Source organism: Primulina huaijiensis, chromosome 12 (assembly GCF_012295235.1).
Source record: "Primulina huaijiensis isolate GDHJ02 chromosome 12, ASM1229523v2, whole genome shotgun sequence".
In the NCBI taxonomy this organism is placed as follows: Eukaryota; Viridiplantae; Streptophyta; class Magnoliopsida; order Lamiales; family Gesneriaceae; genus Primulina; species Primulina huaijiensis.
In genome coordinates this window covers 2,040,033-2,052,635 of record NC_133317.1, presented here as the reverse complement: position 1 = coordinate 2,052,635, position 12,603 = coordinate 2,040,033, and the positions used below count along the sequence as shown (strand labels likewise).

General features: G+C 31.1%; 1 protein-coding gene across 13 annotated transcripts; it reads left to right on the top strand.

Annotated features, from left to right (window-relative positions):
* Nucleotides 1–4,632: 4,632 nt before the first annotated feature.
* LOC140990599 (protein ASYMMETRIC LEAVES 2-like) lies at nucleotides 4,633–7,306 on the top strand. 13 transcript variants are annotated; one of them, XM_073460367.1, is made up of 4 exons: nucleotides 4,635–4,696; nucleotides 5,090–5,282; nucleotides 5,889–5,981; nucleotides 6,453–7,306. In XM_073460367.1, the coding sequence occupies exon 4, from the start codon at nucleotides 6,484–6,486 to the stop codon at nucleotides 7,075–7,077; it is 594 nt and encodes a 197-aa protein (XP_073316468.1). In that variant the 5' UTR covers nucleotides 4,635–4,696; nucleotides 5,090–5,282; nucleotides 5,889–5,981; nucleotides 6,453–6,483; the 3' UTR covers nucleotides 7,078–7,306. The 13 variants fall into 13 exon arrangements, with proteins under 13 accessions (XP_073316469.1, XP_073316475.1, XP_073316467.1 ...); XM_073460368.1 differs by having other exon boundaries at nucleotides 4,633–5,282; nucleotides 6,465–7,306; XM_073460374.1 differs by having other exon boundaries at nucleotides 4,633–5,282; nucleotides 6,458–7,306.
* Nucleotides 7,307–12,603: the final 5,297 nt, after the last annotated feature.

Genomic DNA, 12,603 nt, shown 5'->3' with positions numbered 1-12,603 from the left:
GACTCGCTTAGACTCATTCCTTCCGCATGAATCTCGTGCAAGATAAGTTGTAATTCTTGCACTTGACTCATTACGGACTTTGAATCCACCATCTTGAAGTCCAAAAATCTCCCAACTATGAACTTCTTCAAGCCCGCATCCTCCGCTCTGTATTTCTTATCAAGCATGTCCCAAAGTTCCTTGGCGGTCTTGACTTGACAATACACATTGTACAATGCATTGTCAAGTCCATTGAGGATGTAGTTTTTGCAAAGGAAATCACTTTGGTTCCATGCATCCAAAGCGGCCCTCATGTTGGTATCAGTCTCGTTTTCAGCAACGGTGGGAGGATCCTCCTTCAAGAACCTTGACAAACTCAAGGTTGTGAGATAGAAAAGCATCTTTTGTTGCCATCTTTTGAAATCTGCACCAGAAAACTTTTCTGGTTTCTCTCCTTGTGCAATGGTTGGATGATGTGTTGTAGATGATGAAGCCATTGAAAATTCTTCTTGCAAATGATCAAAAACAAAATTCTTCTTAAGATTGTTTTATGGGGTATACAAAATATGAGAGGAGAACAAGAAGAAAACAAAGAAATGGCTTTGTAGAGGCAAGTGTTGAACACTTTCTCCTTAAGAAGAATTTGCCCTCACAATGTGCTTGAGTTTTGTGGCAATCTTCTCCCAAGATACAACTACAACTCTTGAATAATGAGCACTCAAATATTCAAGTTCTTTCACAAGGAAATGAAGGAACTCTCTCTTTTTGAAGAAAGGAAGAAGAAGATATGCAAAATGATGTATGTATGTTTGATTTTCAAAATATCAAATATTTAATGTTTTCCAAATGAAGAGACATGATCTTTCATTCATGGGGATGTCCCTTGGCCATGGTAACTGATCACAATCATCAAAAAATGCCAAGGAAATGAAAAAATATCAGAAAAATCGAAGGGACACGAAAAACAGCCGAAGGGGCGCGCCCCTGCAAGCGCCCGCGCGCGCCCGCCTGCGTGCTGCTGAGCGCTCTCGGCAGCGCCTGCCGAGAGCTCTCGGCAGGCGCGCGCACATGCGCGCAGGTCCGCGCGCATGTGCACGCCTGCCACTGTTCACGACCGAAATTTTTTTTTTTTTTCGATTTTCGTCCCTTACATGTTCCGACTACTCGTTTGAGTTTCTTTCAACATTTGATGAACTCGTTTCGAGTTTAATTCAGAACCACCGAACTTAATATTCGTTCATTAAGCTTCGTTTTTCTTTTCGAATTTTTCCAATCAAACACATTGATTTATTTGCTTAATTTTCATTCATTAAGCATCAAAATTTTCCAACACTAGTAAAGTTCGTAATGCTCACAATGACATATTATTGATCTTATATGTGAAATATTTGTCAATACTTGAGATTTAAGATTAAGAGAATTTGAGATTGGCCTCTGTCATGGAAGAAGAACAATTAAATGTGATGTCTTATTGTTACTTATTAAACATTAATGATTTGATCAACTATTTTTCTTAACAAAGAATACTGATAAATAATTTTAAAAATTGAATTTTTAATTAGTTTAATATAAAATAAACAATATTTTTATATAATGTTTGTTGTTTCACTTTTAAAATAAAATTTGGATAAAAAAAAGGGGGATTATTGCCTAAATTTCAAAATATAGAGTTGTATATGATAATTTATTTTTCATAAAAGATTTTATGTTCTTTCTAATTTTCCTATTAGTGATAAATGATATTTTCCGAGTAAATTAGAATATGTTTTGGTAATAAAAGACGCATTATTTTGGTTTGATTGGGCCTTTAATAGCCTGCGTACAGTCCCCTTCCAGACAGAATTCAACACCCTTGGATCAACTTTTGTTTATTTTCTTAAAAAAAAAAATATTGAATCCACTTTTCTCCCAATTTTAAAAAATATTTTCCCTCAGCAAAATAACTATAGCATTGAGCATATATTGACAAATCATTTATTTTACTGCAATAATTTTTTCTTCTTTTTGAATATTTAGTTAAATTTTCACCAGAATATTACATGTCCGATGTCACAATACTCCATGAAAACTTAAGTACGCATCTATATAATAAATACTTATGTAAGATAAATATATTTCTACATACTCTTTTTTATTTAATTTTATTAAATAGAATTGTGTTTTTAGTTTTTTAATAAATTATTTAGTTTATGTTTATGTTTCTGTTCCTAATAGTTGTTTTTTTATAGTATTATGATCGTTATTTTTTTTAAGTTTGATCAGCAAAATTTTATGAAAATTTGAAGATTCTAAGGAGCTCGCTCATAATAAATGAATAAATTGTATAGATAATATAATGATTATCATAATAAATAAAACAATACATTTATATTGATTATCGAAAAATTATATAAAAATACATTTATATTGATAAAAAAAAATACATTTATATTGATTATCGAAAAATTATATAATACATTTATATTTCTTAAATCGTTATCCGTGTTTATGGATTTAAGTTTCAACCTTCACCAAATAATTTGAGATTGAAAATAACCAAGTGTGATTATAAGGAAGCCAAGCAAGCGTACGTCGACAAACCAACGATTTTGATTATCGAAAATTTATATAAAAATTATTGCACGCTTTTGGAATTATTAAGCATATATTATAGAATTTATATTTAATATTTACTAATATACATTTTTATAGTTACATTTTTATTTGATTTCAAACGCAGTATGTTTTTAACATTTCTTTTTTTTTATTTCTCAAAAACCGGGGAAAAAATTATAACTAGAAATGGAAAATAATATCAATATGTCAAAAAAACGTGACAAGCTATGCATGCACAGTGACAAGCTAACAATTTGAACCAAAATAGTTCAAACAACATTCAATTTATGTATGTATTGCACAGTATATTATACCTGAATACCCTAATTAACCAAACCTGAGTGACCTAATTTGACCAAATCAACTGCCCACAAAGCCATAAATAGTCGATTTAAAATCAGGCCAGGTGACTCAAAGCCAAAATGTATGCACAAACTTAAGGGCAACATCCCACTTTCATGATCCAAATCTTTAGTTATGTATATATTGAGTCGCGACAGTTTTAGTCACTAATATTTTGTTGAATTAATTATAATTTCATAATTATGTTTTGACGATTAATTATAGTAATTTTCGTCAAAATCATGTAATTTAACAACCGATATCATTATTAAATTTTTATCCTTATATTGATAAATACATTTACATGTCACAACAGATTTTTTGACTCCGGGATTAAAAAATTTTAAAAATAAAATTATTGATTTAATTATATGATTTTAGAGAAAATGACTTAAATTGATAATAAAAACATAGTTACAAAACTATAATTGATTCAAAAAATAATACATGATTAAAAATGTCATACATCAATACATATAGAACTACAATCCATATATTTCCAATTAAGATTTATATATTTAATCTTGAGAATTCATATGGATCCCCATATCACATATTTCACTATCTCAGTTGCAATATATATGCTAACTACTCTTAGTTTTTTTTTTGGATTGATTCATTTCTAATCCGTGATTTCAAATTTATTTTCAATGTTAAATAAGTTAACTAGAGACAAACTCAAATTCATCTTTTAATTATTTAGCTTATAATTATACTAAGTACGATGAATTTCAAATAACTTCAATATTCTAAAAAATATTGAAATTCAGCGTGATTTTTATGATTATGGTGTAAATTAGTATGGAGATCTGGATATATACTTGAATTTTTTTTGTGTAAGTTATCTAAACAATGAAAATATATTTAATTTCATGGATTTCAAATATTTTCATCCAAACGAAACCTTACTTATTTTTTTGGAGAAATAAATAATTTTTGTGATGACTAACTTTCCAAATTTTGGATTTTATTCTATTAACTAATCAAATTTTAGTTTTGTTCACTGAATTTAAATTTTTGGATATTTTGATCTGATTGATGATGTGGTGTCGGACATTTCAATATTTCTGACAGCATTTCAGCAATTTTCGATATCACGTTATTACTCCAATGAATTAAGACTAAAAATTTTAAAAAAAAATCAAAATTAATGCATCAAAAACAAACTTTAGACATTTATATGTGAACTAAATTCTAAAGATTATGTCTCTTGTGAGACGGTCTCACGAATCTTTATCTGTGAGACATGTCAACCCTATCGATATTCACAATAAAAAGTAATACTCTTAACATAAAAAGTAATATTTTTTCAAAGATGACCCAAATAAGAGATCTGTCTCATAAAATACGACCTGTGAGACCGTCTCACACAAGTTTTTACAAATTAGAACGAACAAAAAAAGTATTATCCCTTATTTTTAGGATTAATTATCTTATAATTCTGTAACTCTCATAAATCACATGCTTTTGAGTTTTGATACATGTACTACATGTACGTTGGCCCCCATCAACCCAACCCTAAATTAGAAGACAGTAACATGAATTTTTTTAAAAAATAATAATGAAAACAGATGAAGAGGAAAGGTCAAGTCACGACAGTAGACAACTCACTCTCAAATCTCTGTACTCTGAGATTGTAAGATAGTCATAGTGATTATACCTATATACTCAGTCCCCACACCCATTCCTCCCATAAAATAACAATAAAGTCACTTCATTCCTTCTTTCTCCCCCCTCACACACAGAGTAGAAATCAGCAACAACACACACACGCTCCACTGTGAGTGAGCTTAACTTTGCTTTTCTAATTTTTAGCTGCCATAGTTTTGCTTTCTCCCCGTTTCCATTGCCTCTGGTCATGGGGGACTTTCCTTCACCTGTTTTCACACTCTAATACGCACACATACACTTGATTCTCCAATATATATATCTCTCTTTCTAGCCTTCTTCATGAAATAAGGGTCTTCCTTTTCTTCCGCGCTGCCTTCTTTTCACCATCTTTATATGCACACTTTCGTTTCTTCTTATATTCACTTAAGTAAGCGAAAAGATTGCTGCTAAAAGAAAACCCTTTTGCATGATCCTTGAAAATACCGAAAAAATCTATTCGAATGATTAAAAAAAAACTTTACTTCTCTGGCAAAGAACTTATATTATGAGGAAAATTTGACAGGCGAGGGTGCATCAAACGAGCTGGGAAATTAAAAGGCAAAGACCCGAATCAAACTTTGTTTTCACCTACTTGTCAAACTACACGCAACCCGAAGAGGGAACTGTACAAGGGAAGAATAAGATTGACTGCAGAAATCGAGGCGCTTCAAATTTTCAACGAGAGGAGGAACAGAATTGGGCCATTTTCTGTCTAGGTATATACCATTTTCTTTATTTATTTTATTTTATATATATATATATTCTTTGAGTAGTTTCAGGTGATTAAATAGTTCTAATTTAATTGATTTTTTTTATCCGCTTGATTTATTTGATTGTGTTATTATTTCTTGTGAAATCCGGATAGTGGAAACATCTGGCTTCTCTCAAAAATCTTATTTTCACAGGTAAGTGAGGTAATTAATAGTCTCCTCTCCCCCTCTCACTCTCTCCTCTCTCCGCACATTTTCTAGCGATTTGTCACTCACTAATTAACATGCAAAAAGGAATTAATTCCAAAAATGATTATCGTAGTGTGAGCTACTCTTTTGTCATTATACCCCATTTTCTTGCATAAAATCCATACATTATACAAGACTGAAAAAGGGTTTTCACGTAGCAAATTTACACTTTTAATAAAGCTCTCTTTCTGTTTCTGTATAAAAATAGAGCTCGAGAACATGTTTAGGGTTCTGGTTTGGAAGTGGATAGCTAGATATGGAGCTTTGTTTGTTCCCAGAATCAGATATATATTTACGGATCCAGTAAGTTAAGTCTTGAAATTAATGACAGCTGTTTTTACATCTTGTTATTTCTTGACACAGCCCGAAGTTGAAAATTTAACGATCGCCAAGCTTCACCAAGAAGAAGAATATTATAGATTTGACAGATCCTACGCGAAGACTTATAAACGGCAGGTATAGAAAACGTTCATTTTCCAGATTTGGTCATGAGATTCTTTTTTTCTGAAGTTTTGATTTTGATCTTCTTAAATTCAATCAACTTTATTTATGGGTCGGTTCTTTAAAGCTGTCAATGATTTAGCTCTCCAATTTTAGGTGTCAAAGGCATCTAGCTTCAAGATTATTATATATTTGATTTCTTTGACTAAATAAAATTCATACTCGGAATTTACTGTTGGGGTGTATGTTTTAAGAAATTTATGCTTTTCCAAAAAAAATACTAGGTTTTGAAGAATATTTTTGATGACTTGTCTTGTCTCAAAATTCTATATCGTGTGGTCATAGAGAAGTAATATATACATACAAAAAGTCGAAAGAAAAAATATCCACGTTTTCATGTTTAAAACCAGTCCTGGCATATATAGAATTTTAGTTTCTTCTTCTCCTGTGCAGATCTTTATTTCTTGAAATTCTATCTAATGGCAGTTTAGTTGATAGATACGCCAGGTTCCAGTTCATGGCTTCATCATCTAACTCCCCATGCGCCGCCTGCAAGTTCCTGCGTCGAAAATGCCAGCCGGAGTGCGTCTTCGCGCCGTACTTTCCGCCGGATCAGCCGCAGAAATTCGCCAACGTACACAAAGTCTTCGGCGCCAGCAACGTCACCAAACTTCTTAACGAGCTGCAGCCGCATCAGCGTGAAGACGCCGTTAATTCCCTCGCTTACGAAGCCGACATGAGGCTGCGAGACCCCGTCTACGGCTGCGTCGGCGTCATCTCTCTCCTTCAACACCAGCTCCGCCAGCTTCAAATCGACCTCAGCTGCGCCAAATCCGAGCTCTCTAAGTACCAGAATCACCTCAACGGTGGCTTCATCCACCACCATCAGCAGATCAACCTCCTCGGCAGCGGTATGGCGGCGAGGGATTTCCACCACCAGTTCTTTCCTACCAGTCATCATCAGCAGCAACCGGTGATTAATGGGTATGATGCTAGTAGCTTCCTCGCCATGAATATGTCTGCAAGTCTTGGACAGTTGGGCGGCTTTCAGCAGGCCAGGGCAGCCGGGGCCGCGACTGATGGACGCCGGACACCGGTGGAGCCGTCTTAGGGTTTTTTTTGGTCTCCGCTATAATTTATTTTACTTAATTAATAATTATTTAAAGCCGGCGGTGAGTTATATCGGTAATATATATGCTGCTCATGAAAACACTTGCGAACTAAATTAATATTTGTGCTATTATTTATTTTGTTTTTTGTTAGATATATTATTTAATAATTTTTATTTCATATATTAAATATTTTATCTTCCTTATAAGTTATTAAGATGGGTGGATAAAATTATTGAGTTGTAATTTCTTTCAACCTACAAAAGCTTTCCCCGATCATTTCATTAATAAATATAAGACGACGTGGATTTTAAATAACATGTATAGTAGATAAATTTTCGGACTAATATAATAGTATGTAAATTATGTTAGTCAGGTAAATCGTACTGAACAAACTCAATATGATATTCGAACTCATAATAACTGATTAAGCGTTTTACCTGCTCCGCTCAGTTAAACAAAATTGAAAGAAAGAAATTTAGCAACTCACTGAGACCAATCATTTACTACAAATAATTCACTCTTCATACAGATGATCACACACATGAATTTATTTAAGAGTAGGTCTATTGTGAGACGATCTCACGGATTTTTATCTGTAAGACGAGTCAATTCTACTTATATTCACAATAAAAAGTAATACTCTTAGCATAAAAAATAATATTTGTTCATGGATGACCCAAATAAGATATATGTTTCACAAAATACGACCCGTGAGATCGTTTCATACAAGTTTTTGGCTTTATATTTTAAATGCATATATATATAATTTCAATCCAAATTTATATGTATGAATCAACGATTTAATCACCGAATTAAATCTAAAATGTTGACTACGGAAAAGAATAATAATAATGTTTTACAAAAAAAAAAATTTAATATGATGTACTGTTGATGCAGTCCAACAGTAACATGCCTAGATGGTGTAAGGGCCCATTCCTTAAAATCTTGAAGGCATGCACAGTGAGTTTTGTTTTGTATTTTTGCTATTGTACAGTTTACAATTAATAGAAGAGAGAGAATGTGACAGACAAGTAAACATTTTCCATCAACTATGTTTCAAAATTTATGGATTTTATAAAAAAAATTCAAGATTTTCACACATGTATTGATACTATTTTCAAAAAGTTTATCATTTTTATGGTATGATTTAATTTGTAATGTGAATATTCTATATTTAGTATCGATTTATATGAACTCGATCACTATTTAACCATTAAAATTGTGTATTTGATAGCTAGGCGCAATATATTTTAAAATGAGAGTAGGTCTCTTGTGGGACGGTCTCACGAATCTTTATCTGTGAGACGGGTCAATCCTATCGATATTCACAATAAAAAATAATACTCTTAGCATAAAAAATAATATTTTTTCATGGATGACCCAAATAAGATATATGTCTCACAAAATACGACCCGTGAGACCGTCTCACACAATTTTTTGACTTAAGATGACTATGATCATATATATATATGGTTAAATATATCTTATTATGAATATTTTGATTAGGTTAATCATATCCATAACTTTCATGAAAATTAAAATTTTTTTGCATAAAAAATGTTATTTTTAATGAGTTGTATAAGATCGGAGATCTGTCTCGCAAAGTTGATTTATGAGACGATCTCGTGACAAATTTTGTGTAAATAGTAATAATGATATCATCATGTTGGATATATATTGATAAAAAAAGAGTTTATTTTAAAAAAACAATCTTAATTTCGTTGAATGAAAGTAAAGAAAAACAAATGATAGAATCATCCAAGTTAAAAAAATTCAAGTTAATGATATCATAATGTTGGATACATATTTGCTCATGTCCCTCTAAAAAAAAAATTGCCCTAACCTCCATTTTTTGGCTCTATCGTTGACTGTAGCATACAAAAAATCATAAAAATTCAAAAAAAAAAAAAAGGTGAAAATAGAAACGTTAACAATATAGATTTTCGTTGATAAGATTGTTACTAGTAGTATACATGATAATATTGAAGACAATCCATCGTTTTTTATAATTATAGATCAAAATAAAACACTCTGTTGGTTTATATAGTCCTATTACGAAAGTCCTTAAAAGATATATCTATGATTTAGAATTCGAAAATTTTCAATTTTAATCTACAATCTGGGATATTATTTTGGGAAAGATTAAGAAATCTCTTTTGTAAATTTGTGTATTTCTTGAGTAGGTATCTTGTGAGACGGTCTAATGAATCTTTATATGTGAGACGGGTCAATCCTACCGATATTCACAATAAAAAGTAATACTCTTAGCATAAAAAGTAATACTTTTTTATGGATGATCTAAATAAGAGATCCATTTCACAAAATACAACTCGTGAGAACGTCTCACACAAACTTTTACCACTAGAAATTTAAACAAAAAATTGAGTGTAGGGGGCGAAAGGCTACCACCTCACCCACCCTAGTTACTATGGTGTTAGCGAGTATAAAACTAGCCTGAACCATGATATGCTGTTATTATAGTTATTATTATTTTACCATTTATCGTTTAGAAATAAGCTTTACGTTGTCTCAAATATGTAGTCATATTTTTATATTTAATATATATTTTTTAACTAATATACAATATACTTCTATTAATTAAATCTCAAAAAACATGTAATTATTTTTTGAATGAATTTAAGAACGATAGAACGAGATGTTTGTCTGTAAACTTTTATTTTTCAAATAAATTTATATTATTCTGGATTAAGAGAGAAGGATTAGTGATATTATGGTTATTTCAGCATAAAAGATATTTTTCAAATCAATCATTAATTAATCAATTATGTATATTTAGGAGTGCAATAAATAGTTGAAGGAAAAAACATTCTTTAAAACCGCATTAATCTGCGTGTGGTATTCTTTTACAGGATATTAATGTGAATTATTTACTTTTGCAATTAAGTCTCTTGATTGACGTCCATTGACTCACTTACATCGAGGTGACATAGACGTACCATTCTCGTTAATTAGACAAACAAAGGATTATACTTTTCAAGTACTTCTTGAAAATTAGCTATAAAGTGGCGAGTAAGAGTATTTAAACGGAGGATTTAATTAATTTATTACACATTTGACAAACAACAATTTTTCATCATTATCAAAATCTTGAATAAGTATTTTGTGAAACGGTTTCACGAATCTTTATCTTTGACCCAAAATCTTAGCATAAAAAGTAATACTCAAAATCTTGAATAGGTCTCTTAGCATAAAAAAGTAATATTTTTTTTTATGGATGATCCAAATAAGATATCCGTATCACATAATACGACCCGTAAAACCGTCTCACACAAGTTTTTGCCTAAAATCTTTATTATTTACGTGGTAGAGATTTGATTAACTTATTCTTGTAAAATTTTGCTATTACTGGCATGACGTAAAAAATGTGCTAGGGGGTAATAACTATCTATGTGACTATATATCCTACCTTTAAGTTTTGCGTTGCTATAAGATTTAAATTTGAGTTACACTGTTTTTATTATCTATATTAAATATTAATAATTTAATTAGTAACATAGTTAAAATTGTTTTCGATTAACATGAATTACAAATAATTTAATTATTACAAAATAATTAAATTTATATAATTTAAAAGATTTGCATTTTAAATTTTTTGCAAAAGTGTTAATTTGATCATTTTTTCCCACCTATGATTATTTAAATATATTAATATATTATTATTATATTGTATAAAATTTAAATGAATTGGATAGACGATGATGACGTAGATGTGTAATGATGCCCTCAAGAACCCTATTTTAAATGCATTCTGCAGTGGACTGACTAACTGGGATAGTCTCGTCTCAGTCACACACATACACACACGTCGCGCCTACAATTTTATACTTCATTTGAAGAACAACTAATTTCTCTAAAAACCCTGGAAACAAATACACACACACACACACACACACACACACACACACATATATATATATATATATAGACACACACACACACACACAACTTGTAATTTAATTTAATAATATAAATAAGCAATCGTCATTTAAACATTATAATCAGAAATTGACAAAACGGAAGAGCCAATGAATGCGAACACAACCACACGCACAAAAATGAGCCCTTACGATTAATTATTACATGCATATTATGCAGGAGAGTGAGGGGTCTACACTCTACGGACCCTGCTTAATTGATTACTATACGATACAAAACTGCGGTGTTATTATTTTAGGTCAGCGTATGTTGCTGGGGTTACATATTTTTATATACATTTCTTGAATTGAATACACGTATATTTTTCGTCCACATACGGTTTTTAGCTATGTGTGATATTGATCCGTTATGTTATCATAATTAAATTTTAGTTTTTGAGAATTTTGATCAATTTTTATGCAAGTGCTCTGATGATACCCGGGGTTATATCTGGATCGTCTTTAGTCCGGATTTTGGATACTCAGAAAGCCAGAACGGGCTCTCAGCTGAGCCCGGGCAGTGAGAGCTGGGGTTATAATCATGCTCATATGATATTATAAGATATTGGACACCATAGTGTCAAATAGGAAAATGATACTAAATTTGAAATTAATAAAATAATTATCAAAATCACAAAAAATAAAAATAAACAATCAAATTTATAATTTTTCACAGGACTTTACCACAAAGGAATAAGTAAATTAAAGTTCCAAACCAAATATAAAATTATTATATTCTATATATATAAATTATTATTTGTAAAAGAAGGAGCAAAATATAATTTGTTTAATAATTATAATTTGTATATGTTTGTATAGCTATCTAGTGGAGGGCATGAAGTGAGAGGGACGGGTTATAAAGGCGAGGCGGGAGAGAGGATATCTGGCCCGACAGAAGCACGCCTATCGAAGAAACCAAATGCCAAAATAAAAAAAGAAAATGGTAGCATTTATTTCGGGTTGTCCCTCTGAACTCTGATACTTCCCTTCTGTTCCTCACCCCTTTCTCTCTCTCTCTCTCTGCATCANTTATTATAAAAATAAAGACATATTATTGTCAACTTGATGGTTACCCTAATGTTACATATCCAGTAAAATATATATTACTACTTATTGGTATATGGTACTTGCAAAAGCTAGCTACTAAAGTGACACCGTCCTTTGCATTTATTAGATAGCGCCAACACCATGACACTGCCCCAACCTAATCAAAAACTATACATATATTATGATGTACTCTAAATAAACATGATAATCATCTGTCACAGTATATAAATTAATAATCAACTTATATTTTTTGAGAAATATAAAATAAGATTTTTGGTCTATTAACTTTATCATTCTGGGTTCGGTCCACTATATATAAAAGATTTGATTTTTATATGATAACTTCGATTTGTTTGTCTTTTGGTCCAATCTTGCAATTTGTCGTCCAAAAATACTGATGAGAAATTAAAGATTGTTAATGTACCCGACATCATGTTACTATCCGACTGAAATAGCACCATGTGTATTTTCATCGATCGATCTACTTAAAATAATAAGGTATATAATTAAGTTTGAATTGAACTTTCTTGTGTAATATATATA

Coding starts and splice junctions, on each gene's coding strand:
- LOC140990599 (XM_073460368.1), top strand. CDS start 6,484: ATGGCTTCATCATCTAACTCCCCATGCGCCGCCTGCAAGTTCCTGCGT.